Source organism: Tympanuchus pallidicinctus, unplaced genomic scaffold (genome assembly GCF_026119805.1).
Source record: "Tympanuchus pallidicinctus isolate F22 unplaced genomic scaffold, pur_lepc_1.0 scaffold1, whole genome shotgun sequence".
NCBI classification, from domain to species: Eukaryota; Metazoa; Chordata; class Aves; order Galliformes; family Phasianidae; genus Tympanuchus; species Tympanuchus pallidicinctus.
In genome coordinates, this window is record NW_026294618.1 from 7,252,886 (window position 1) to 7,276,183 (window position 23,298).

At 41.3% G+C, this 23,298-nt stretch overlaps 1 protein-coding gene across 6 annotated transcripts in view; it reads right to left on the reverse strand.

The window, feature by feature from the left end:
- The window catches only part of KLHL29 (kelch like family member 29), a 398,705-nt gene that overhangs the window by 227,082 nt on the left and 148,325 nt on the right, over positions 1-23,298 (reverse strand). For 5 of the 6 annotated variants that reach the window (XM_052688213.1, XM_052688195.1, XM_052688205.1 and 2 more), the window contains exon 3: positions 17,641-17,946. In XM_052688213.1, coding sequence (XP_052544173.1) covers positions 17,641-17,901 — 261 coding nt within the window. In that variant the 5' untranslated portion in view covers positions 17,902-17,946. Of the gene's footprint in view, positions 1-17,640; positions 17,947-18,787; positions 18,880-23,298 lie in introns of those variants that run through there. The other variant, XM_052688187.1, reaches the window with a different exon arrangement.

A 23,298-nucleotide genomic window follows, 5' to 3' on the forward strand; every position in this document is an offset into this window, starting at 1 on the left:
CTTCGCCACCACCTTGTAGGTATATAGCCACTTCTAGCAGAGGCCTTCCAGCTCACACATAGCTGCACTTTAGCATTTTGAGCTATCCATCATGTTCCCACCTTTTATTCTGGTGAGAATGAACAAGCAAACACCGAACTCCCACTGAACACCTACTGCTTCAGTTTTAATTTCAAGGTTTCACTGCTGTTCAGTTAAATCTCTGGGTGCATTATACAGATTTATGTGGAGTGCTACACACTGAGCAACACCAGGAGATAAGTGGGAGAAAGGGCAATATTTAAAGAAGTTCAGAGAACCCTGCACATACAGTGTACTCTATAAACACTCCATCAGAGAAGGAAAAGTATGCTATAATCTTTTGCATAAGTTTACATGTGTAAAACCTATGTTAATACAAATCAATCCTTGTTCACTATTTGAACACACATCCTATTAATAATTCCATTAAGCTGCCACTTCAGTTCATTATTTTACCCATTTGCACTTCACTATATTCACTGTAAACATCTGCTGCTTTCCCTAAGAGGGTGAACAAGGCCATGCAATTGCATTGATGTTCTATGCCATATCCTTGGCTTGCTGGGGAGTGGTACTGATATAAAGGGCATTTCATTCTCTCCTGCCCAGAGACAGAATACACTGCCTTCCAATGTAACCAGCTTCCATCCCACGACTTAACATCTAACATCCATCCCTGAATTCAAATTACCTAATTATCAGAGCTACTCAGCATGATTGTTCAATACTTACTAAGCAGAAACTTTGAAGAGGAAAGGAGGAAAAAAAGGAGGACTGACATGGAGAGCAAAAGATACCAAGCAATATATGTTTATATTTTGGAAGTAAAAGCTTGTAGAGAAAAAAAAGAAAGAAAAAATAAAAGACCAAGAGAAAACAAAACAAACAAACAAACAAAAAACCCCCAAACTCCACAACACTTTGATCATGTTAAAGATCCAGGGAGGCAACAGATAACATAATCACAATGCACAGCAGGGTCCTCAGCGAAGAATGGGTACATGACTCCTAAAAGGTTATTATAGCAAATTTAAGCAAACCAATTGCACAGAGACCAGAGAGCAGCTAAACAGAGGTTTTCAGGACTTCTATTCTGATCACTGAGTCTCACTCCAACTGGCTCAATTTGATCTAACAATCAAAAAGTCAAATGATATGAAAAAAGATATTTCCTCCAGAAAATTGAAAAAGGTGGAGTGGGAGCTTATTTAGATTTGCTTCCTGCAACTGCGTGCCTTTCTTTCTCTCCTTCTTTATTTCTCCAAGCAGTCTAGCTCTTGTAAAAGGCTTTCAGCAGCAGTACGCACATTTTCACACCACTCCGTCTCTGTACTTTTATTCTGTCCAGGAACAGTCACCTCCAAAGGAAAAGTGAACAGTCAGGGCACTAAACACAATGAAGCAGAAATACAAAGGGAAAAGGGATGAGAAACAGAAGCTCATTTTCAGCAGCACTGAACAACTACCTCGTGTTAATAGCGTTACGTTTGACTGAACCCAACAGGCAAAACACCCACTATTAACCCCTGAGCTGTACATCACACAGACTCGTAAAATGCTCTTCTACAAATCTATGGTAAATTTGGCAGATTTTATGGTTGACAGGATGAGGAAAACAAGTCACCAGAGCTCTTCAAGAAATAACACCACAGGTGAGACACTCTGAGCTTTGTTTTGATAGCCTGTTGTGAGGGGAAGGCTACCACAGACAACATATGCTCATGGATTTCTATCCAAACTCCATCACATAAGGACCACTGGACATACCTTGTGATAAATGCTTTGGATAAGGTATTTGGCACTGAAAAGTCTATTATGTTGTCAGCACTGACTGAAAATCAAGGCCAAAACCACCCAGCATGGAGACACACACATTTTCAAGGCTAGGCTAGATGGAGCTTTCAGCAACCTGGTTTAGAGGAAGGCGTACCTCCCTATAGCAGGGGGATTGGAAGTAGATGATCTTAAAGATCCCTTCCAATCCAAATCATTCTATGATTCTATGATTAACTGTGCTACTACAGTGTTGTTTGTAAAGGTTGTAGCATGTGCAAGTTGGTATGTGTGATTTTGCTCTGCTGGATGATCTAAAATCATAGAATCACAGACTCATAGAGCGGCTTGGGTAGGAAGGGACCTCAAGGATCATCGAGTTCCAACTGCCCTGCCACAGGCAGTGTTGCCAGCCACTAGATTAAGTACTAGATCAGATTGCCCAGGGTCCCATCCAACCTGGTCTTAAACACTTCCAGGGAGGAAAAGCAATACCTCAGACTTCTTTTCTTGCAGCACTACACGAGCACATTATCAGTGCAGTTTGCAACTTTCCACTCATGAAATAAGCCAACTGCTGTTAATAAATAGTATTTGGAAAAAATCAGAATGTGTAGATAACTGTACTTCAGCAGCAGGAAATGGGAGATGAAAACTGGACAGGACAAAAGGATATAACCATACTCTTGGAATTTCCCCAGTCCTGGCAACTGTCACAGTTTTATTGGGCCTTCATTGGCAGAAAGCAGTATTATTTTCTATTCAATGATGTGGTGAGAGAGAAAGAGAATAGACAGTCTAGTAAGTGAAAAATCAATTGTGCAGGTAGTGAGAGGCGTTTCTACTTCAACACTTAATGGATAACGTGATCTTTCACACTAGCCGTACGCCAGCATCCATCCAGTATCTAACACAATCTCTTATTTTCAGACCCAAAAGAAAGCATAAAAATAATTCCCTGCCACCAGGAACATCTGCATAACATATTCTTCATTCTGATACGGGGACTGTATTTACCAGCAGTAGGTGGTCGCTTTGTAAGACCATGACAAAGATTTCTGCAAAATAGCTGCAACAGTTCCCTAGAAAATACACTCCCAGCCTCCCTTAGACTACATACTTCAGGGATGGCTGATCTGAAATTAATGCCTCCTGTTTCATGATGTTGGCCTACAATGTCAGAGGTGAATGTTGGTGATATGGCGGTAGAAGCTGAACCTTCCCACCAATATTCCATTAAATTCTGCTGCCATGTGACAGATGGCAGCAAAGGGGCAATGTGACAAAATGGTGTCTGACACAGAAATGTGTATGAAGCAAAGGGGTGCCTGAATTCCTCCAGATGGAAAAAATAGCATCTGTTGGCATTCATCAACATGTGCTGAACATTTATGAAAACCAAACTGTGGATGTGAGTGCAGTGAGGCACTGGGTGATGCATTTCAGCCAAGGTGACGGTGACATTGGTCATTCTACTAATGCAGATATGTATGAGTTTCACATGCAGGCTCTTGTTTAGAGCTGGCAAAAATGCATAGGTAGTGGTGGTGCCTATGCTGAAAAACAGTGTCTTGTAGCTGAGAATTTTCTTTATCAAACAGTATTATTGCACTCTTTGTTTCTATGGAAATAAACAGAAGGCATTACTTTTGGTACAACCTATGTATTAATAATGAGAGATTGGTTTCATCAACCATTCCAGTTGCTACGACAATTACAACATGGACAAATCATACCATATTAATGCACAGCTACTAGCCTGATAAAAGAACAGATCACGTAGAGATGTGACTGAATTCCTTATTGTCCAGATATAGTAAGTACAGGACAGTAGAGTCAAGTAAGCAGTCTCTTGTCTCCAACACAAAGCCTTCCCACTGACTAGAAAACTGAACAGGGCCAGGACCTGTTATATGGTTCTGAGGCCAAATGATATGGCATAGCCACACTCCCAGGATTATATACTTCTATCTTCCAAAATAGGGTGGCTATATCCAAACTGCTGATTGAGAATGGCTCCTGGCCCTTGCTAATCCCCAAACCATGCCTCAGTATCATTTATGACAGGCTGGCTGGCCCAGGCCAAAAGCACAGCAGAGCCTGTGCTAACAATTTAATGGTATAGATGGTCATGTTCCAGCTCTTGGACCCAAGGTCTGGCAATGCTTAATCATCTAGCACTGACCTTGCCAAATGCAGTTGCATTGTGAGCAGAGCTCACAGGAAAACAGACACATAAAAAGGATTATCTGACCAAATAAAAAATCTGTATGCATTTTCATGATTCCTTTCCTTCTTTTTTTCTTCGCCCCAAGTTTTATTTTCCAATCAGTCTTATTTTCTCAGAGGTGCTGCATTTGTTAAGAAAGTAGAAGGTTCAAATAGCTGTGGTAAGCATCAAGCATGCTTCGTTTTTTACCAGTGCTTTGGTTAAAGCTGCCAGCAAGCTATGGTGCATCCAGCAACGACTGTGGGAAATGTCAGGAAAATTTAAATAAAACATCTGATACAAAATGGTGGAGATGGAAAAAGACATCAAGAGTGAATTAGAAAAGTAAGAAAACGAAGGAAAGCATGGATTGGTCCACAAACTTTGCAGTGTTGCTTAATGTCTGTATTTAATGTCCTACTTCAAAGAGGTGGCAAAAAGGCACAGTGTTCAACAGCAGTGCAGCAGGTGCTGCAGTTGCCCTACCTCACTTTTGAACCACCTTCTTAGTTCTGTATCAAAAGAGTGGCCCAAAGATTTTGCTGCAGAGCAAACCTGCTTCCTTGCCAACAGATCACGAGGCCATATAAGAAAGACTGGCTTTTGCAGACTTACTTCCAGGGACAAGGTTACTGCTATGGCAGGTGCCACCAACCATAAATATTCATTCTCTGAAAGAAAGCTTTTTTAAGAGTCTAGACCATCTTTTCCCAAAGATTCTTCTCCACTTTTTGTTTGAAGGCTTCCCCTAGCAGAGAATGACTGGTCTTGGTGGAAGCTGATAAGAACAATCACATCCCCCTCAGCCTCCTCTTTTCCAGTCTGAGTAAACCTAGCCCTCAGCCCTCTGCTCCTCTTCCATCACAGGCCTTGTTGGCCCATTTTACAGGACAATCACTCAGCACAACACGGCTCATAGGGAACAGAGATGGAATGAAAAATGAAGCGTTTTGTTCTGTTCTTTTACTCACGGTTATTTTACAAGCTTCCCCCTCCATGCCCGTCGGTTCACCTCAACAGAGGACGTCCCACATTTGCAGAGCAAAGCGTGCTTTTGTTGTCCTGCACCTTTACAAAGCAAGCAGTGATGAAACAAAGGCAACTTACACAAAAACTCAGGGATTACCTACATAATATGAAGATGGAAATGACGATAAATCTACTGAAAGGCTTGACCATTTTTGTCCTGAAACAGCTGTAAAATCCAGAGCCTAGGTGAATTCTAAAAACACTGAAACAACATTACCCTTCCCTGTTTCTGAGCTAAATATTATTGTTAAGCAGGTCATATTTCTAGGTAGGCTGAGAAAATAAGATGATCAGCAACTTTGTATGTGGCAAAGAAAATATCTGTGCTTATAAAAATTGTATATATGTATATGTCTTAATCAAAGAAGCAGCACATCTGAGATAACTACATGTGTGCATAATGACCTTAAAAGCCATCAGTTCTACACATCAGACACTTTGGTCACAAGAAAACTGCCAAAAGAATTATTGCAAGCAGTGGAAAAAAGGTTTATCACATGGAGTTTAAAGCTTCATGAGCAAGAATGGGATTTAATACACAAATTTTCCTCCCTCATCCAACTTAAAGAACTTTGCAAAGATAAATGCTAGACCTTTAAAAGCAGGGATGATAAAGATAATTAATAGAAGCTTAGAAGCAGAATAATGTTGTGAATCTATGTGGAGTATAACTATTGCTTTGCTTTTGAGGAAAAGGAAGATAAATTATTCAGTCATACCCCATCCCAGCATGAGGTAGAAATTCGAAAGGAAACAAGCTGTTCAAAAACAAAACTCTGATGACTATGCCAAGATAGGAGTCAGGCTCAGAAGAGCTAAAATAAATTCAAGGATTTAGTATTTATCAGCTGAGGAGGATTCTGGGAATTGTTTTAAAGCAAACTAACATTACCTCTGCTTTGTGAAGTATGTTTAGTGACGGTTCAATTCTAGGACAGCGTCAGGATTGCATTACAGAATGCTTTTGCTTAGAAGGGATCTCTGCAGATAAAGTAGTCCAGTCCTCCTCAAAATGAGGTGATCTTTGATGCAATCAATGTGCTCCTTGTCTAGCTGAACTTGCAGTATATTTCCAAGAGTGGAGAACCTGTAGCTGCTCTTACCCATTGCTCCAGTTTTGGACCTGCACAGAGACTTTTTGTTCCCTTATGTGTAATCCACATTGTTCTGGGCACAATTTGTGCTCACTGCTCTTCTTCCTTTCACCAGGAACAATCTACTCTCGTGTCTCTATACTGCACCTTAGATAGGCTTAGGGAGTGGTCCTACCCTCCATGCCAATGAGTTTTGTCCATGCTCAATAGCATCAGCTCAGCTTCTCCCATGTCTTGAACTCTGGTGACTTTTCACTGCACTTGTTCCAGTAGGTCAGAGTCTGGCTTGCACATGGGAGCCCCAAACTGGACATGGCGCTTGAGAGGCAGTCACAAAATTGACAGAGTTTGAACTGGTGGCTGTTGTCTTGCTGGTATATTCCATTACTTAGTTGGCCTTCATTGCACTGCTAACTCATTTTAAACTTACGGTAAAGAAGGACTTCCTTTTCTGCAAAGCTGCTTTCCACACATTTTCTGCTCAGCCTGTAAAGCTACATGGGAATATTTCATTCCAAGTACAACTCTTGTCTACAAATCTATCATAGAAGACCATCATCAGCTTGGATAGATATGATTTCCCCTTGTTCACTTGCATTTACCTTCTGGTCTTCTGTGTGGCTGGATGTCTAGAAAGTAGTGCTATACAATCTTCTAGGACACTGAGGTTGGGCTGACAAACTGATAGTTCCCTGGACTTCTCTTCTTGCCCACTCTGAAGAACAATACGACTGTTTCCTTTTCTTATCCTCAGAAAATTCCCTTGTCACTGTGGCTTCTAAAGGATGACTGTGAGTGGCTTCAAAATGGCATCAGTTCATCTGTCACTATTAGTATTCCTTGATGCATCCTGTCTGGTCCCACAGACTTGTGTATGCTCAGTTGACTTAAGCGGTCTGTAAGATCATTCCTCATCTTCTATCCCTGTCCTCAAGCCTGTCCTCTACTATGAGCAGTAATTCACTCCTCCAGATTCTGCCACCAGACAAAGGGACCTGAAAGAACCCTTGCCAGTAAAGACCAAGGAAAAAGCAGCACAGACTGTCTTTGCTTCTTGTATTTCCATTTGGGACTTTACACACTGATCAGTAAGCCCATATTTTCCTTTTGCTGCCAACGTATTTATAGGCACCCTTCTTGCTGTTCTTCATATCCCTTGCCAATTTTAATTCTTGCTGAGCTTTCATATTCCTAATTCTAAACCTGCACAGCAAAGCAATGTTTCCAAACAATGCCTGAGTAGCCTCTCATCTCTCATGTAAAGAAAGGCTGAGAGAGCTGGAACTGTTAAGCCTCGAGTAGAGAAGATGGAACATCAAGAAGCAGTTTTGTACCATACCGGTGACAAAGCACTGGCACAGGTTGCCCAGAGAGTTTGTGGGGTCTCCTCTTTGGAGATATTCAAAAGTCACCTGGATGTAGGCCTGGGTGAGCGGCTTCAGGAGGCCATGCTTGACCAGAAGACCTCCAGAGGTCCCCTCTGACCTTAACCACTCTGTGATTCTAAGACTCTTCCTTCTCTCCTACACATTCACTGCTCATTTGGATTTCCCTGTTCAGGTGGGAGGGCCTCCAGTTGTGCTTGTTTGGCTCCCATACACCAACTGAGCAATTACTGAGCCACTAGGAGGCCGAGCAACTAGATCGTTCTGGGGGCAGTGTAGGATCTTGTACAACACAGCTGACTGTACAAAGATTGTCACTTCTTAAAAAGAAACAAGATTTGCAGGGAACACACGGTTAAAATATGCCTGGCATTGCTTTTTAGGGGCATTCCATTTGCTAGCTGACAAATGTACCTCGAAGCATTACTTCAGTGGTTTTGAACGCGTGGACTTTTTGTAACACACTGTGTTCTTTTGGGATGAAGGAATAACTTTAATTGTATAAAGTATTATCATATAAACAGTATATAGTCTTAAACATTCAAATTATACAGTCAAAAAAGCTTCTCTTTCTTGACGTGTGTAACAACCTAGCAGTAGTAAATATTATTCACATACTTCTCAGCATTTTGTTTTAGGATTACCATAAAAAATCTGGGATCATAAACAGTAAGAAATAATGCTACAATATGAAGAATTTATTACTAGCTGTTATTCATTATTTATACAGTGGGTGCATATCACTTTACACACAAATACCACTTCACAGGCAACATATTTTTCTCAACAGAACTTCTTCAGGCTTTGTTTTCCAAAGTGAATCAGTTTGGAGATGCTAAATTGTAGTGGGTTAACAGCAACATATATTTCAGCCTGACAGCAGCACAGAACAACAAAAACAGAAGAGGCAGATGGACTTTGGGGAGAATTCCAGAATAGTCAGTTCCTCTAAACCGAAGTACAATATACATTTTGTTTGTTGAAAAGTGCCCATCTCATCCAAGTACAGTACTGCAGGTTAACCAATACATGGACATCTAGTGAGGCTCCAGATTCCAAGAGAAAATCCTCCAGAAGGACATGGGTACTTGTAAGCTTATCCTCCTTCTACCTGCTACTTTTCAAAGTAATGGTTGATTACAAATCTCCATCAGAGCTTCTTCTAGAAGGAGAAACTGGAGTTAGAAAAAATGAGGAATTCCTTTTGTGGTTTCCCCTACAGTGCTCTGCAGGCACTGATGAGCCAGTGCTTTGCCCACTCACAAGATAGTGAGTCGCTGCACTTGCAGTTATGCAGCAGCTCTCTGCACCTTGTGTGTGTTGTTTGGATGGGATGGCGAGCAGCTCAGCCTTGCTGCCGTAATGTGATTCCTGGCGCTACTCTGACAGTGTGAAACAGCACAGGCTGCCTGCATTTCATGCCATCAAATCACAAGATCTTCATGGCCTTCTTAAAGGTCTGGGGACTCTTTACAAGAGGATTTTCGGGACTGTAGAAAGAGCAGTGGTGCTGCTTTAACATCGATTCAGAGTGATCAGAGCTTCCTTGTGTGCCCAGAGAGCATCAGCCTGTGTCCACTGTTTGCAGGTGTGATGTACAGCAGCACAATGAGCCAGGGAGAGGAGGTTAACACACTGTTTATTGCTCCTAGGGCCAAACTGTGGTATCAAGCAAGAATTCAGAGAGAGATGAAGCTTTGCACAATTCTTTCCTTCCTTCTTTCCTTCTCTTTCTATTTCGTCCTTCCTTCCTATTCACTTCATCCACTTGTTTTGCAAGTGCGTTCTAAATTGAAGAGTCCAAATGAAACAATAATTTGAGGAAACAAATGCCACCATAAAAATATTATCTGTTTGGCAGTTTATTTTCCTTCTGAGATGCAATAAAATTATGTTTTAAAAAATGACCACTACTTTTATGTTACTGTTAACAAAAATTATGTTTTGGAGACATACCACTCAACCTCCTCCAAAGCCTTTGCAAACAGTTTGCGTTTGGCTCCTTTGTACCAAACCTTTAATCTACTCATTCCCTCCCTCAGTGATTTCCCTGACATTGCCCTCTTCACGCAATGCTGAAATCAGAAATTACTTAAAGAACCAGCTGTCTTGAAAATAATTTACAGGGCCTACCTGACTAAGTTAGCCACTGACAGCAAAAATAATAGGAAACTGCCAAATGACTCCTCATAAAATTCTTTTTTAGCTGTGTTTGACAGTGACAACAGCACTATATTCCTAAATGACAGCAACCAACCTCAGGATTTGATGCATCTACAATGCAGACAGCCTGCCCTCCTTCAGAAGTAATGCTCCTTGGACAATAAAACCTTGTGTAATCAGCATCAGATCACAGGCAAGGAAACTCACGGGCAGGATTTTTTAGCCTAACAGGAGGCTATGACAAATTCTCCTGACTGGCAGATGTATTATATTCTGCTGGATTTTTAATGGATAATCTGCAATTAGTCTATACAAACAGAAAGTAAAGATGAGAAAAATAAGAAAATAAAAAGAACTCTAAATCATTTTGAAGAATCAAGCATGTAACTCCTGGCCAACACACATTTTGTTTATTGTTATTACTAATATTTATCTCTTTTAGAAGTTGAGGTATTTTCAATCAAAGTGCCAAAGCCTAGAAATACTCCTTCTTTGTCCAAAGCCGTCATGGCTGTGACCTTATAAGTTCTTGGCTACGTCAATTAGAGTTTCAAACATGCTGACTTTCATCTTTGAATGCAACTAGGACTATAAACTGGCCAGATCTCTCAGACCTTTCAACAGATGATAAACACACTGCAATTTAAAAACTCCAAGTAGCTTTCTATGACTTTACAGATTAATTAGTGTTCCAGGGCTTCCAAATCAATTTCAGTCAAGTATTCACAAGAGTTGACAAACTGAAATCACATTTTGTACCTTTCAATTTCTACACCATTCAAAAATATGTAAAAAATGCATATGAAAAGAAATACTGAAGTAGGATGATAAGAAGATGTGACAGATCATCAGCACAATTAAAGCCCTCTCTACAGCCAAAGATTAAGATCATCTTTCTGTAGGTGTTTCAATACTGCCCAAAGTATCTCTTCAGCTTGTTGAAAGGGCATTGGTTCCTCCACATCAAGGCTTCAGTACATCAGTCTTGGAATCCACCACTGATCTCTCCAAGCTTTCTTGTCCCTTGGTGACACAGTTACTTCCTAGCACTTGTTCCACTGCCACATTAGTGGAACAGAAGTTATTCTTGGGTTCCATCTACAGAATTGTAGTCAAGAAAAAGGACCCTTGCGAGTCAAAGACCGAATCTCTGTGTTTCTTTCTCTTCTTCCTGACAGAGGTCCTGTTCATCTTTCGAAAGCATTTGCCAAAATTATTCAGGGATACCAGCAGGATAGTACAGTAATTTCAGGGCGAGCACTCTGGCACTTTCACCCTGGCCAGGCTGGCACAACGGTGCACCACTACCACCAATGAACTTTGGGTGTTTGCCCTTCCTTGCCTGCAGACCCCCTGCAGGAGGCACAGTGTGGAAGCTGCATTCCAGGTCGATCGGACTTTCAACCTGAAGAACCAGGAGAATGTGATTTTGGTGCCAGGGAAGACCTGTCCTTGTTTTCTGTTACAGAACATTGTGTATTATATACTCAGGGCACTGCTTTGATCTCCTACATCCACATAATACTCTGCATAATTACAGCTTCATGTAAAAGAGCCTTGCTTAGCATCACAGTAATTTGCCAAAAGAATCAGGTGGATCTGAAACGCAGCTTTTGCCATTGCTGCATTTGGTTTGCACTGCTGCCATCACGTCCAGATCAAAGAATTGACAGCTACTATCTCAAATGGTGACAAAAATATGCCAACTATCAATACAGTCCCTCAAGGGACGAGTAGAGTAGCTTTGCACAGAGAAGTTGGAACAGCAAATCCTACATACTTCATCGCTGCATGTTTTGACTGTTTTCTAGCAACTGTTGTATTCCAATATTTATAATCTCTCTCTTTATGCAAGCCTCTTATGTTTTATAATAAAAAGAGTACATAAATTTCAGTTACCATTGCAGAGCAAATTGTTGTATGTAATTAGTCATGTACAACATAAGGCGTAACTTGAAAAACAATTCATGTTTATTTTTCCTCTGCTTAATCAATATTTTAAATATTTGTGGAAGCCATACACCAGCTTAGCAAATCACCACCTCAGAAGCGAGAGAAAGAGAACAGACGATATAAATTCTGCAACGTACAGCAAACAGGCTGCATATGACAGACTGCCATTGAGGGAACCGTGTGTTTTGGACCTTAAAGAAAGGAAACACTGAACGTTTTACTTTGTGCTGTTCCACTTCATTCCTTTTGACCGTGCATTCCTCAGCCAAACCGACTTGTTTTTCCCTTAACATATATTTGTTTCCCTCCCCGTGCATTTTTCCAATGCAATTTGCTTGCTATGATACACAGAGACAAAAGCAGGGGGGTGATTTTTCCCCTGCAATCCTTGCTTGGATTTCCAGAGAGGTGAACAAATGTTTTGCCATCTCTGTCTTCTCTCCCACATCCTAAGCGTGGCTAACCACAGTGGGATCACAACGACAGGAGCAACAACACACACACCTTAAATGCTATGGGAGTGCTGAAGCCAGGATCACATCTCAGTTACGCTATTTAAAGACTTAAAACTATATAGTTATCTCTGAGCTTGGCTGGAGAAAATCTTATCAAAACCGAAGACTGGCATTTTTATAAGATTTGTCATAGGTTTAACCTTGAGAATAACAAATCATTAAGTGTTTGGAGGCTTAAGAATCAATTTGTGTTCCAAGCAAAGGGTTTTTAAAATTAAGGTTGGAAAAAAAAATAAAAATAGATCTTGCTTGGTACTGCACGGGTTCTGTTGATGTATCAATCTTTTCAGGCATTTAAAAATAATATAGAGATGATAAAAGTAAATGTTCTATTACCAAAAAATCTCTTGGTAATAAAATTTCAAATTACAGCCCATGACAACACTTCTAAATTGAAGCTGTGATACAGGAGCTTTGATGGAGAAAATTGTACAAGTAACTCACAAAGTAATTCAGAAAAGCAACAAAGAATGAAGGTGCTGTTGAGATGAACAGAAAACATACTTGGAATGGCAGGCAGCATCCTTAAATGAATTTTAGAGTGTTTTGTTGCCAATATCTTAAGCAGTGCTGCAGTCTTATATGGATTTCTTTGATAGCTTCCTTCTACCAACAAATAACCTCGCTGCAAGAAAACAAACAACGCCTCACAAACACAGACAAATCCAAACCTGAGCTCCATCACCATACCTGACTGGGCTCAGGATATGAAGAACTGGTGTAAACGGAGCAGCTTCATGGCAGCACTCCCTCTTACTGACTACTTCAGGCTCGAGGAAGGATCTCCAATGAAGAAAGTGATCAGAACCTCCTACTGCCTCACCTTCCCTGATGGTGTACTGGAAATGAGGCATTAAATTATTTTTTATGCGTTATACAGATTTAAATAGATTTTCTTACGTCTACCGGCAGCCTCCAATGGGTTACAAAGTGCCACCATTATTTTGTTCAGCAAAAAATAAAGCTTAGGAAACTACAGGGTTAGGTGTTTTGGTTTTTTTTATTTTTTGTTTAAATAACTCAGACCAAACATCAGTAAGTACTTAAACGTGGCAGATCCACTAAGTGTGATTTGTACCAAAGCATCTGTGCTAAGAAGATTACAGGTACGCTTCGAGAACAAATTTCAAAGGTCTGCAAAGTATAATTAGTTCTAAAGTTCTCCTACACATTAATAATTAGTAATAAAATCCTTCCAAAGCCCTCCACAGAACGATGTTAAAAGCTCTTTGTGAAGCATAAAAATGCAGCCCAAGCCCAACCCCCTCATCACTGGCATTGTGTATCTTAAGCTTTCCATTGAAGATGGTCTCACCTCTCTCCAATAGTTCATTTGAGCAACTTTTCCTCTCCTTTCCAATGCTTTTTTCCATTCATATCTCATAATTCAGGGTGAAGCCTTTAATCTTACATACATTTCCATGATTATTTAAAGACCAAATGGTTCAGCCAGATTTATGTAGTCTTGTGCTCCTTATAACTATTTATTGATAAATTCAGTGAGCAATTCCACCATCAGTATAGGCAGTTTCACAGTCCAGCCAAGTACCAAGAGAGAAAACAAGGCTTTTTCTCCATTTTCAATTTGTCATTTTAGGATTCAGTATCAGGAGCTGAAGGACAGGTATATCACCAAAGCCTATCAATATGGACATCAGAAGACTGAGATCTTGTCAAAATGACTTCATTTCAGTCCTTGTCAAGATTATAACTCTACTTGATAACATGTAACGGAGAACAATGGCACGTGGATTCATTTTTAATAACTATTGACTTAGCACTGTGCAATGTTTCGGATTAAAGACTTTGCACTTCACAACAGTGGTGTTCAATGAATTAAGAATTGGTAAACAGACTTTTTTTCTCAAAGATTAGCTGCCAATGGGAAATGAGACAAGAAATGATATTAGGCTAAATGGCATTCAACTTTTCAAACAAGATTTGGAAGCAAATGTGCAAAGCACTGCTAAATTTGTGGATAAAAAAAATATTAAAGGAAAGGGAAGTATGAAGAATAAGGCTTTCATATGAAACGACGAGTTTTCATGCAACAAATGGCAAAGCTGTGCATGTTGGAAAAGGAAGGCAGCCCATTCTCCCAACAGGAGAAAGATGAGGAGCACATCCAGAGAAGGGCCATTAACATAACAGAAGGCTTGAGAATCTATCTTGGGGAGAGAGGTTGAGGGAGCTGGGCTTATTCAGCTTGGAGAAGAGAAGGCTCTGGGGAGACCTCCTTGTAACCTTCCAATACTTGAAGGGAGTGTATAAACAGGAGGAAGACTGACTTTTTACATGGACAGACAGTGATAGGACTAGGAGAAATGGTTTAAATATGAAAGAGGGGAGGTTTACATTTAGGCTAGAAATACTCAGAGATTGGTGGGGCGCTGCCCAGAGAAGCTGTGAATGGCTCATCTTTGGAGGTGCTCAGGGCCAAGTTGGCTCTGGGAAGCTTCCTCTGGTGGGTGCCAACCCTGTTTCATATCAGAGGACTTGGGACTGTATGATTTTTAAGGTCCCTTCCAATCTAAGTTCTATGACTCTATGGTATGATTCTATGACCGTATTCCTATAAATGTATGACTGTATCATATGATTGAACCATAAGACTGTCATATGAGCCTATGAACATATAACCATACTATGACTGTAGTTCTATGATTCTGTGATGATTATCTGATTCCATACCCACGAAAGCAGTTATTCTGGAAGCAGCACAAGGATCCAAAAGGAAAAATGCTATGTGTTTTCCTAGCATCTTGGCAAAAAAAGTATGGAACAATTATCAGCTCTGTATACATGAGAACAGAGGAAGGGAGCACTTTTATCCCTGTACAAAGGAATGGTATGATTCTGAAATGTTGCATACGGTTTTAGTGTCCAGATTTTCAAAGGCAAATGAGGAATTGGATGGGATACAAAAAGATATGCAGTCCTTCTGGAGGCTACTAAAACTGGTACGCTGCAGGAAACTAGAGGAACCAGTGACCAGGAATCTGAAGGCAGAATACGTGATTTATAAAATAAATGAAACAAGCTTGTAACTGGGAGCATAATCAAATAGAAAGAACACAAAACAAAGGGTTAGCCTCCATTCATTGTGCTCTTCAAAGCAGATCAGGAAGATACAATAATGTCAAAACTGGTAAATGGATGAAGCAAAGAGGCCTTTCTGTCTTCAGCCTGGAGGCACATCACTGCCTTTATCCTTGGACTATTATAGAAAAAGAACAATGTTCTCAATCTTCTTGCTCCAAAACACCATGATTACTTTATTTCACTCACCATGTCACCTCTTGTGTGGACACCAGCTCGTTGTTAAGTCTAATGACAATTGCCATAACACTGAAGAAGATTTAGACTGCAGAAGGTTACAACTAGGCAATTTAATATCCCCTTTCTGATCACAAAATTAAACTAAGACGTTCAGTTTAAGTTACCACTGGCCTTCCATGAGCTGTTACCTCATAAAAACACTCCCAAAATGGCTGCAGACAGTAGACTGTGAGCTCTCCATAGCTCAAGAAAACTTGGCACATTCCTGTTTTTAAATAAACCACACAACTGCTTCACTCTTCTGACTTGCAATTTCCTCATTATACAGACCTAATTTTTTATGGTTAACCATCAGCTGGATTTCACAGGAGAAAAGCATTAGCTGGGGACACTGCTAACCACAAGTGTAAATCAGCTGTGTGTGAGGGAGAGAGACAGAGTCAGGAAGGGTGAACATGAGTATGTATGAGCACCTGATGTTTTTTTCTGACACCGTTCCACATCATTAGTTGGAAGCTTGCTATGCACTATACTCTTACATCTCTGTTGATCCTACCTACCCCCTTTCCCTTTCAAAGTTTTTTCTTTAGTACGTGCATTTTTGAATTTTTAGAACCGTGCAGCTGATTTTTGGCAGAAGAGGCTGGGGCAAAGACTGTAGGCATTTTTACACATTAATTTTATGGGAGATTACACAGCAGATTAACAGTTCTCTAAACAAAAAGTGTCCCATGCTACCTCCATTCTTGCCTGTTTATTGCTTTTGATCTATTCATACCAAAACATTCTTACTAATGAAAGTAATCACAAAATTGCCTAATAAGGTAATTTAGAAAACAGTTCACATTGAACATATGATCAAAAGGCATTTAACTTGCAGTTCCTGCCTCCTCTCCCCCAATAAACACATGGTTTACTGGCACTGCTGTGCTTCAAAACGGTTTTGAACATCTGGGAGAAGGGCTGATCAGCTTCACACAATAGTTGGACTCTATGCAGACCCAGGAACAAAGGTCATGATAAATAAAATGACTGCTTTGGCTCCAAAATTGCCTCAATCTTCTATAGACAAAGCACGATTGAAATGCATCTATCTGTGGATAGCATCTGGAGAACTCTGAATATGTTTTGATCTGAATCTGATGGGCTTCTTTCAAATGAAAATAATCTGAAGACACTGTGGAAAATTTTTAAAACCACAGACAACGTAAACTTTGGCCTAATACTCTCTTTTAGAGCATTGACCTTGTTTTTCTACAGTGTGAAAAAATAAAATCAATATAATAATGGTACTGCAGTAAAATTTCAGCTTGCTCTTGGCTTTAAATAACTTTATTGTCTCCTTTCCCCCTGTCTGTGTCTGCTGCATTTGGCACTAGCAGTTATTAAAATGAAACCAAGTTGAAAGAAAATTTAAATATCATAAAAAGAAAACCAGCAGTGCTTCTGGCTCACTTTGCTAACACTGTGGTCACCTTTACAATTTGCCAGGGTTTTGTATTCCCCAGCTGTTCTATTTGAATTTGCATGCATAAAGAAACCCCAACTTTCTACCAGAATAATAACTTGTACTTTGCAGATTTAAAAGTACTAATTTCTTATATATATATACATTTTTTTTTTTAAAGGAAAAGTTGTTCCTTCCCCTGATTATACATTAGAACAAAAAAAAATCAATGGTTTACTAATGATTTCAATTATTTGGTCTAAAATTTCCTTCCTTTTTAGCCTGCAGTTTTGTATGAGTGAGTGAGCCTGGCTGTAACAGTCCTACTGTTGCACTATAATGTGCACCACTAACAAGGCTATGAAAACTTTATAGGAAAGTAACAATTAAAGAGAAGAAAACCCAACATTCAGCCAAAATTATGGCCTTTGCGCCTCTTCTGCTCCTTCAGCATGAAAATAATATCCACCTACTGTCACCTACTATCACCATTATCAGCCCTGCCTTGGTGAAGAGAGAAGAAGCAAAAATGGGAACCAGGAAAAGCAATGGAAAGCCCAAATGTAGGCAGCGCTAGAAGAAAAATGGGAGTTTGCTCTGCTCAGCCCTGGGCCTCTCAGAAACAGGGAAACTCTAAGCCTTTGAGGAAGAACAATCTGCTTAAGTATGTGTTACACTGCAAACACAGATTTTGCAAAGGGACACACGATGTTCCACCTCTCATTTCCCCTCAAACACACCACGCTCAGAATAAAAAATACGGAGTTCTTACTTTGGTAGTCGAAGCTGGAGACGAGTTGGCCACCAGGCTCGTGATCACATCGCTGCTGACGGTGGTGCAAGTAGCTGTGGCTGGAGTGGGGAGCCGGGAGGGGACGATGGGCAGGGGCAGAAGCCCAGGGCGATTGTTGCTGTTGGTGCTGGCAGCGCTGCTGCAGTTGGTGCTGCTGACGTGGTTGCCGTTGGAGCTCCAGTCCCGACGATCCCACCCGGCCCGATAATCTCGTTCAAACCGGCTGTGGTGCCGTGACATCTCGATGTAGGGCAACTTCTGCTCACGGGGAACTTGAGACCTTGCCTGAGGGAATGAAAAGAAAGGGATGTAAGGGATGAGGCCCCAGCATAGCGCTTGTACCCTGCAGTCCTCGGGGCAAATCCCTGCTGTACGTCCTCTGCATCAGAGGAGCGCTGCTTCATTCCCCTTCCTAGCTGAACATCAGGACGAAGAGAGCGGTGGTGTTGTAAATGTTAATCAAGAACAGAAAAGAGAGATTTAGAACAGCTACAAGCATGTGGTGGAGAGACCCATGCCTCAGACCTGATGAAACACCATCTGCCTGAACTCTCCAGCAGAATAACAAGCAACAGCACACAAAGTGGAAGTTAGAAGAAAATCATTCAAATGTTTTGATAACAGGAAAATGTTTCCAACAGCTCCATCCTGTAGTTTTCTCAACACCCTTCAGATCTATGATTTTTTTTTTTCTGCGCCTGATGTGTGACCAAGCATCACTCGTAAAGATCGGAGAGAAAAATCTACCTTAAAGCTGCTCATTACCTCTCTGTTTTCAAAGTTGAGTATCAGTTTGTACCGTTCCCTCCCTTCCTTTTCACTAAACCTTCTCGCAGGAACACTTCACCCCAAGGACACCTGAGACAAGGCAAGCTAACATTTCCCATCTCCTCTTGTGCTTTTGGCTAGATTTAAAACACTTAATGTACTCAATCAGATGTACAATCAAATGACCAAATCACTTTGTGTGATCATCCTGCCCTTATCATTCCTTACCTCCTTGGTCTTTGTTATCCACAGATTTTATCAGCCAGAAACGACATCTGCACGCAACACAGGGAGTTGAGACTCCCAGCATCTAATCCTAGTTCTAGTAATTATATCTTACACAGCCTACAGCACTTACTTAAGCCTCGTTGGTGAGGTTTCCTAACCTACAAAATGGGTGGCAATAATGTTATTTTCCCAGTAGAGGTCTGAGTAACCAAGAGTCTGCAGCATTTGAGATTGAAGAACAGTATAAATAAATGCTAAATATATTTATTCCCATAAATAAATAATGAGTATCTAGGTCACTGCAGCATCTGATTTATTTTATTTGCATCACACGATGCAATAAATTGTTTGTAATAATAACAACAGGTCAGCTGAAGCGATTTTGCTTTACAAATTCTTAAATACAAAAATAGACAGTAGAAATATCTGCTCATAATGGCTGAGGAGGGAAGCTGAAACAAAACTCACCCAGAAACTTAAAAGATAACAAACTAATTCAGAGAGATATTATTTAGAAGTGATATAAAACAGTATGCCCAACAATTTCAGTAGTTATTCACCTGATAGAGGAAAAAAAAGGGTAAACTAAACCAGCTGCTATGACTAAATACAGTGTATTAAAGGCTCACCTGGTTCACCAGAGAGATACTGGCTTGAGAGGAGGAAAATTCTTCCTGAGTTAAAAAATCAATACTATAAATGTGGTTAGAATAGAAACAAACAAAATCCCTACCACAATCACAATCCTCCAACAAAGATCTCACAATAACTTGCAATGGTTTTAAACTGAGACAGGGAAGGTTTAGGTTTAGATATTAGGAGGAAGTGTTTCACCCAGAGGGTGGTGAGGCACTGGAACAGGTTGCCCAAGGAGGCTGTGGATGCCCCATCCCTGGAGGCATTCAAAGCCAGGCTGGATGTGGCTCTGGGAAGCCTGGGCTGCTGGTTGGTGACCTGCACACAGCAGGGGGTTGGAACTGGATGAGCATTGTGCTCCTTTGCAACCCAGGCCATTCTGCGATTCTATGAAAGACTTCAGGGGACTGGGGCACATAGCTGATGGAGCAGGTGTGCAGGTGGTTTTTTATTCTATACCTTCAGTAGCAAGGAATGATACTGAGAGGATCGAAAAAAACAATAAATAGCTTAGAAGTTGGTGCAAACACAGGAATTATTTCTTTTTCCTGACCACGGGGCAATTTACTTGACACCTGGCTTGATGGCTGCAGCTGGAAGCAGCCTGTCTCTGAGGGGTAAGAGGATCTTGGCCAAAGAACTGGTGGGACTCGTTGAAAGGTCTTTAAACTAGGTATGAAGGGGGAAGGGGACAAAACAAGGCCTGCTGGGCTTGAGCAGGTCATTTCAGGGCTTGTACCAAACTTGATGGGCAAAAACGGGGGAGCACAAAGGGATGGACTGGGGCTGGGGTATGCTGGGGTTGCTGCTGTTCTAGGGGATCCTAGATCCTCTATAAGGGCGGTGAGACGGAAAGCCCAGCTGAAGCGCCTTTATACCAATGCACATAGCCTGGGAAATAAGCAGGATAAGTTGGAAACTGTGATGTGCTTGGAAAGTTATGACCTTGTTGCTATCACAGATGAGTGGGATGATTCCTGTAACTGGAATACCACCACTGGGGGGTATCGGCTCTTTAGAAGGGATAGAAGAGGTAGGAAGGGTGGAGGAGTTGCCCTCTATGTCAAAGAGTGGATAGACCGTGAGGAGCTTCCTCTGAGAAACAGTCAGGAACGGGTTGAGAGCCTGTGGGTCAGAATTAGGGATGGGTCTAACAAAGGCCAGCTGGTGATAGGGGTATACTACAGCCACCTGATCAAGGGGAGACTGTTGATAAGGCTCTCTTGCAGGAGGCTTCGTGCTCACGGGCTCTCATCCTGGTGGGGGTCTTCAACCATCAGGATATCTGTTGGAAAGACCACACGGCAAGCTGCAAGAGGTCCAGGAGGCTCCTGGAATGCATGATAACTTTCTGGTCCAGGTATTGGACAGACTGACTGGAGGTGAAGCGTTGCTGGACCTGCTGCTCACCAATGCAGAGGAGATGACCTCACTGCAGCCTGGCAGTAACTAAAGGGAGCCTACAAACAGGAGGGTAATCAACTCTTTGAAACGGTAGATAACAGCTGGACAAGGGGAAATGGTTTTAAATTAAGGGAGGGGAGATTTAGGTTGGATGTCAGGGGGAAGTTCTTTACTATGAGAGTGGTGAGGTGCTGGAACAGCTGCCTAGAGAGGCTGTGGATGCCCCATCCCTGGAGGTATTCAAGGCCAGGTTGGATGGAGCCCTGGGCAGCCTGATCTAGTATTAAATGGGGAGGTTGGTGGCCCTGCATGTGGCAGGGGGTTGGAGCTTCATGATCCTTGAGTTCCCTTCCAACCCTGACCATTCATTCTGTGATTCTGTGATAAGACTCTACGAATGGCCATTCTATGAATGGTTGTGGTCCTCTGACCAGTGAGCACCTTTAGCACGTGATGGAAACCACACAGTAGGGCTGTAGATGTTGACCACAAAACCAGTACTCCACATACTGGTACTACTTAAAGACAGTGTCTTTAAAGGTGAAAAATTCTATCTGAAAACACCCTTTATTATTCCTTGCCTCTGGAAAAGTTTCTTTTTAAAACTGCACATTTTCCCCCTCTGTATGAAGCTATCTTTTTTGACGGTTTGGAAGGTGGCTGTCAATTGAATGCCCTTCTCCTTCTGAGCTTTAGGATCTCCATTAGCTGTGTTAGTGTACTCCTTGACAAGGCAATGAGAGAGAACCAAATCACATAGCCCCCACCCACCCACACACTTGAGTATATCTGACATTTAATTCAGCGGAGAGCAGCGCACACATGCACATAAGTCAATAGCTAGCAGTTTTTGCCACACGATCCAAGACACCATGCCCCCAGCAATTCTACTATCAGATGAGACTGACAGGCAATTACGTCAATAACAAGCAGGAAAAAAGCCGGTGACTAAGCCATGCATTAAGAAGTTTACTTAAAACCTACCAACCTCTTCACAAGCAAGTTCTCCTCTTTGTCCAGCTACTCTATTTTATTATGTTTCCAATAAAAAATAAAAGCGAGGGTTGAAAATGCACTGCATTAAATATACACTGCTTGCTTCAAGCGTGTCATTTTTGGCTGGGTGCAAAGATACTTGACAGCAAGAAGACATGCAGGAATACTGGAGGGGATAGCTATCTAATAAACGGGGATTCAACTGCCAGTGCTAGGTATTAATTGCTTCAAATTAGAAACAATATAAAATGTTCTCATAAATAGCTGCTGGGTGAGGTAAGAAATGGTTTGTGAACAGGCTGGTTTTTCTTTAAATGTATTTTTGGATCCAGTGCTTATGCTTTGTCTGGGCTATCTTTGTCAAGGATGATAATCATCATCATAATAACGCTTCAAACATCTTTAGTACTCATAAGAAAAACTTTGCCAACAAACTGTGTTCTGAGCCAAGCCTAATCATCACATTCCTCTGCAGAGAAGTTGACACAGGACAGCACAAATCTTCTTGGGAAACAGCAGTGAAGGAGGCCAGCGCAAACCAACACGAACAGCAAGGACAGCAGTTGCTAACCAAACACATACAAGTATTTTCACCCCAACTCACTTGTTAGCAATTCCAAAATCCAAACCCTATGTCTGAGAATGTTGTCCCAATGCTCCTTGAGATCCAGCAGCTTGGGGCTGTGCTCACTGTCCTGTTCCATGCCCACCACTCTGTTGAAGAACCTTTTCCTGATAACACAGCCTGTCCCTCCCCTGGTGCAGGTTTATACCCAGTTTTAGGGTAAAATTTTCCAGACATGGATTTCTTTAGGATTTTTCTTAAGAATAAACCGAAAACCCCACCACCCCACCACTTTTCCACTATGGACAACAAGGGCAGAAAGACTGTAATGCTTACAAATGCCAATATCAATACCTACAAATAATTCATTGATTTTCCCTGTTAAAAGAATGTTTTTCTCAACATTTCTATGCACGCACACATCCTTTTCTAAGCCCTTCAAATAGTGTTAGATCCCTCTGAGCACCACACAAAGGAAGAGAAAGAAGGTTTTCACCTTGTTTCTCAGACTTGGGAAACATCCAGTACTGTCCATAGCGAATTTGCTACCCCAGCTAAGCCTTAGCTGTAAGTATAATCCATCAACCTCTGTTTTGGAGCTGATTTTTCAGCTAGAATGAAACGTCCTGCCACCATGCCTAGAAGCGAGCTCTTGAGAAGATAAGTTAAATCTATCTCAGATATGTCCATCCTCCATCGGAGCCATAAAACCACAGTGTAGACAAACTGAGCAATATAAGAATGTAGGATATGTGTATCTCAGAATAGAAGTCCAAGAGGAGGGCTACTGCAGGCTGCCACTGCTGAAAATCACTCTGTACAGCTAATTCAGCTGACATACCATCTTGTGAAGATGGTGAAGTCAATGAGACAGGCCTTCCCCCACACTCTACTAGGATGTAATCACCGAAGTAGCTGGGTGTCTTTAATCTTGACTAGAAAGGAAACGTGTGTTCCTGCTTGTCACATAGAATCAAAGGATTTCATTGTGCAGCCAAAAGGAACAAGATTTTTCTTGGAGGGGGAAAAAGCACCCTTGC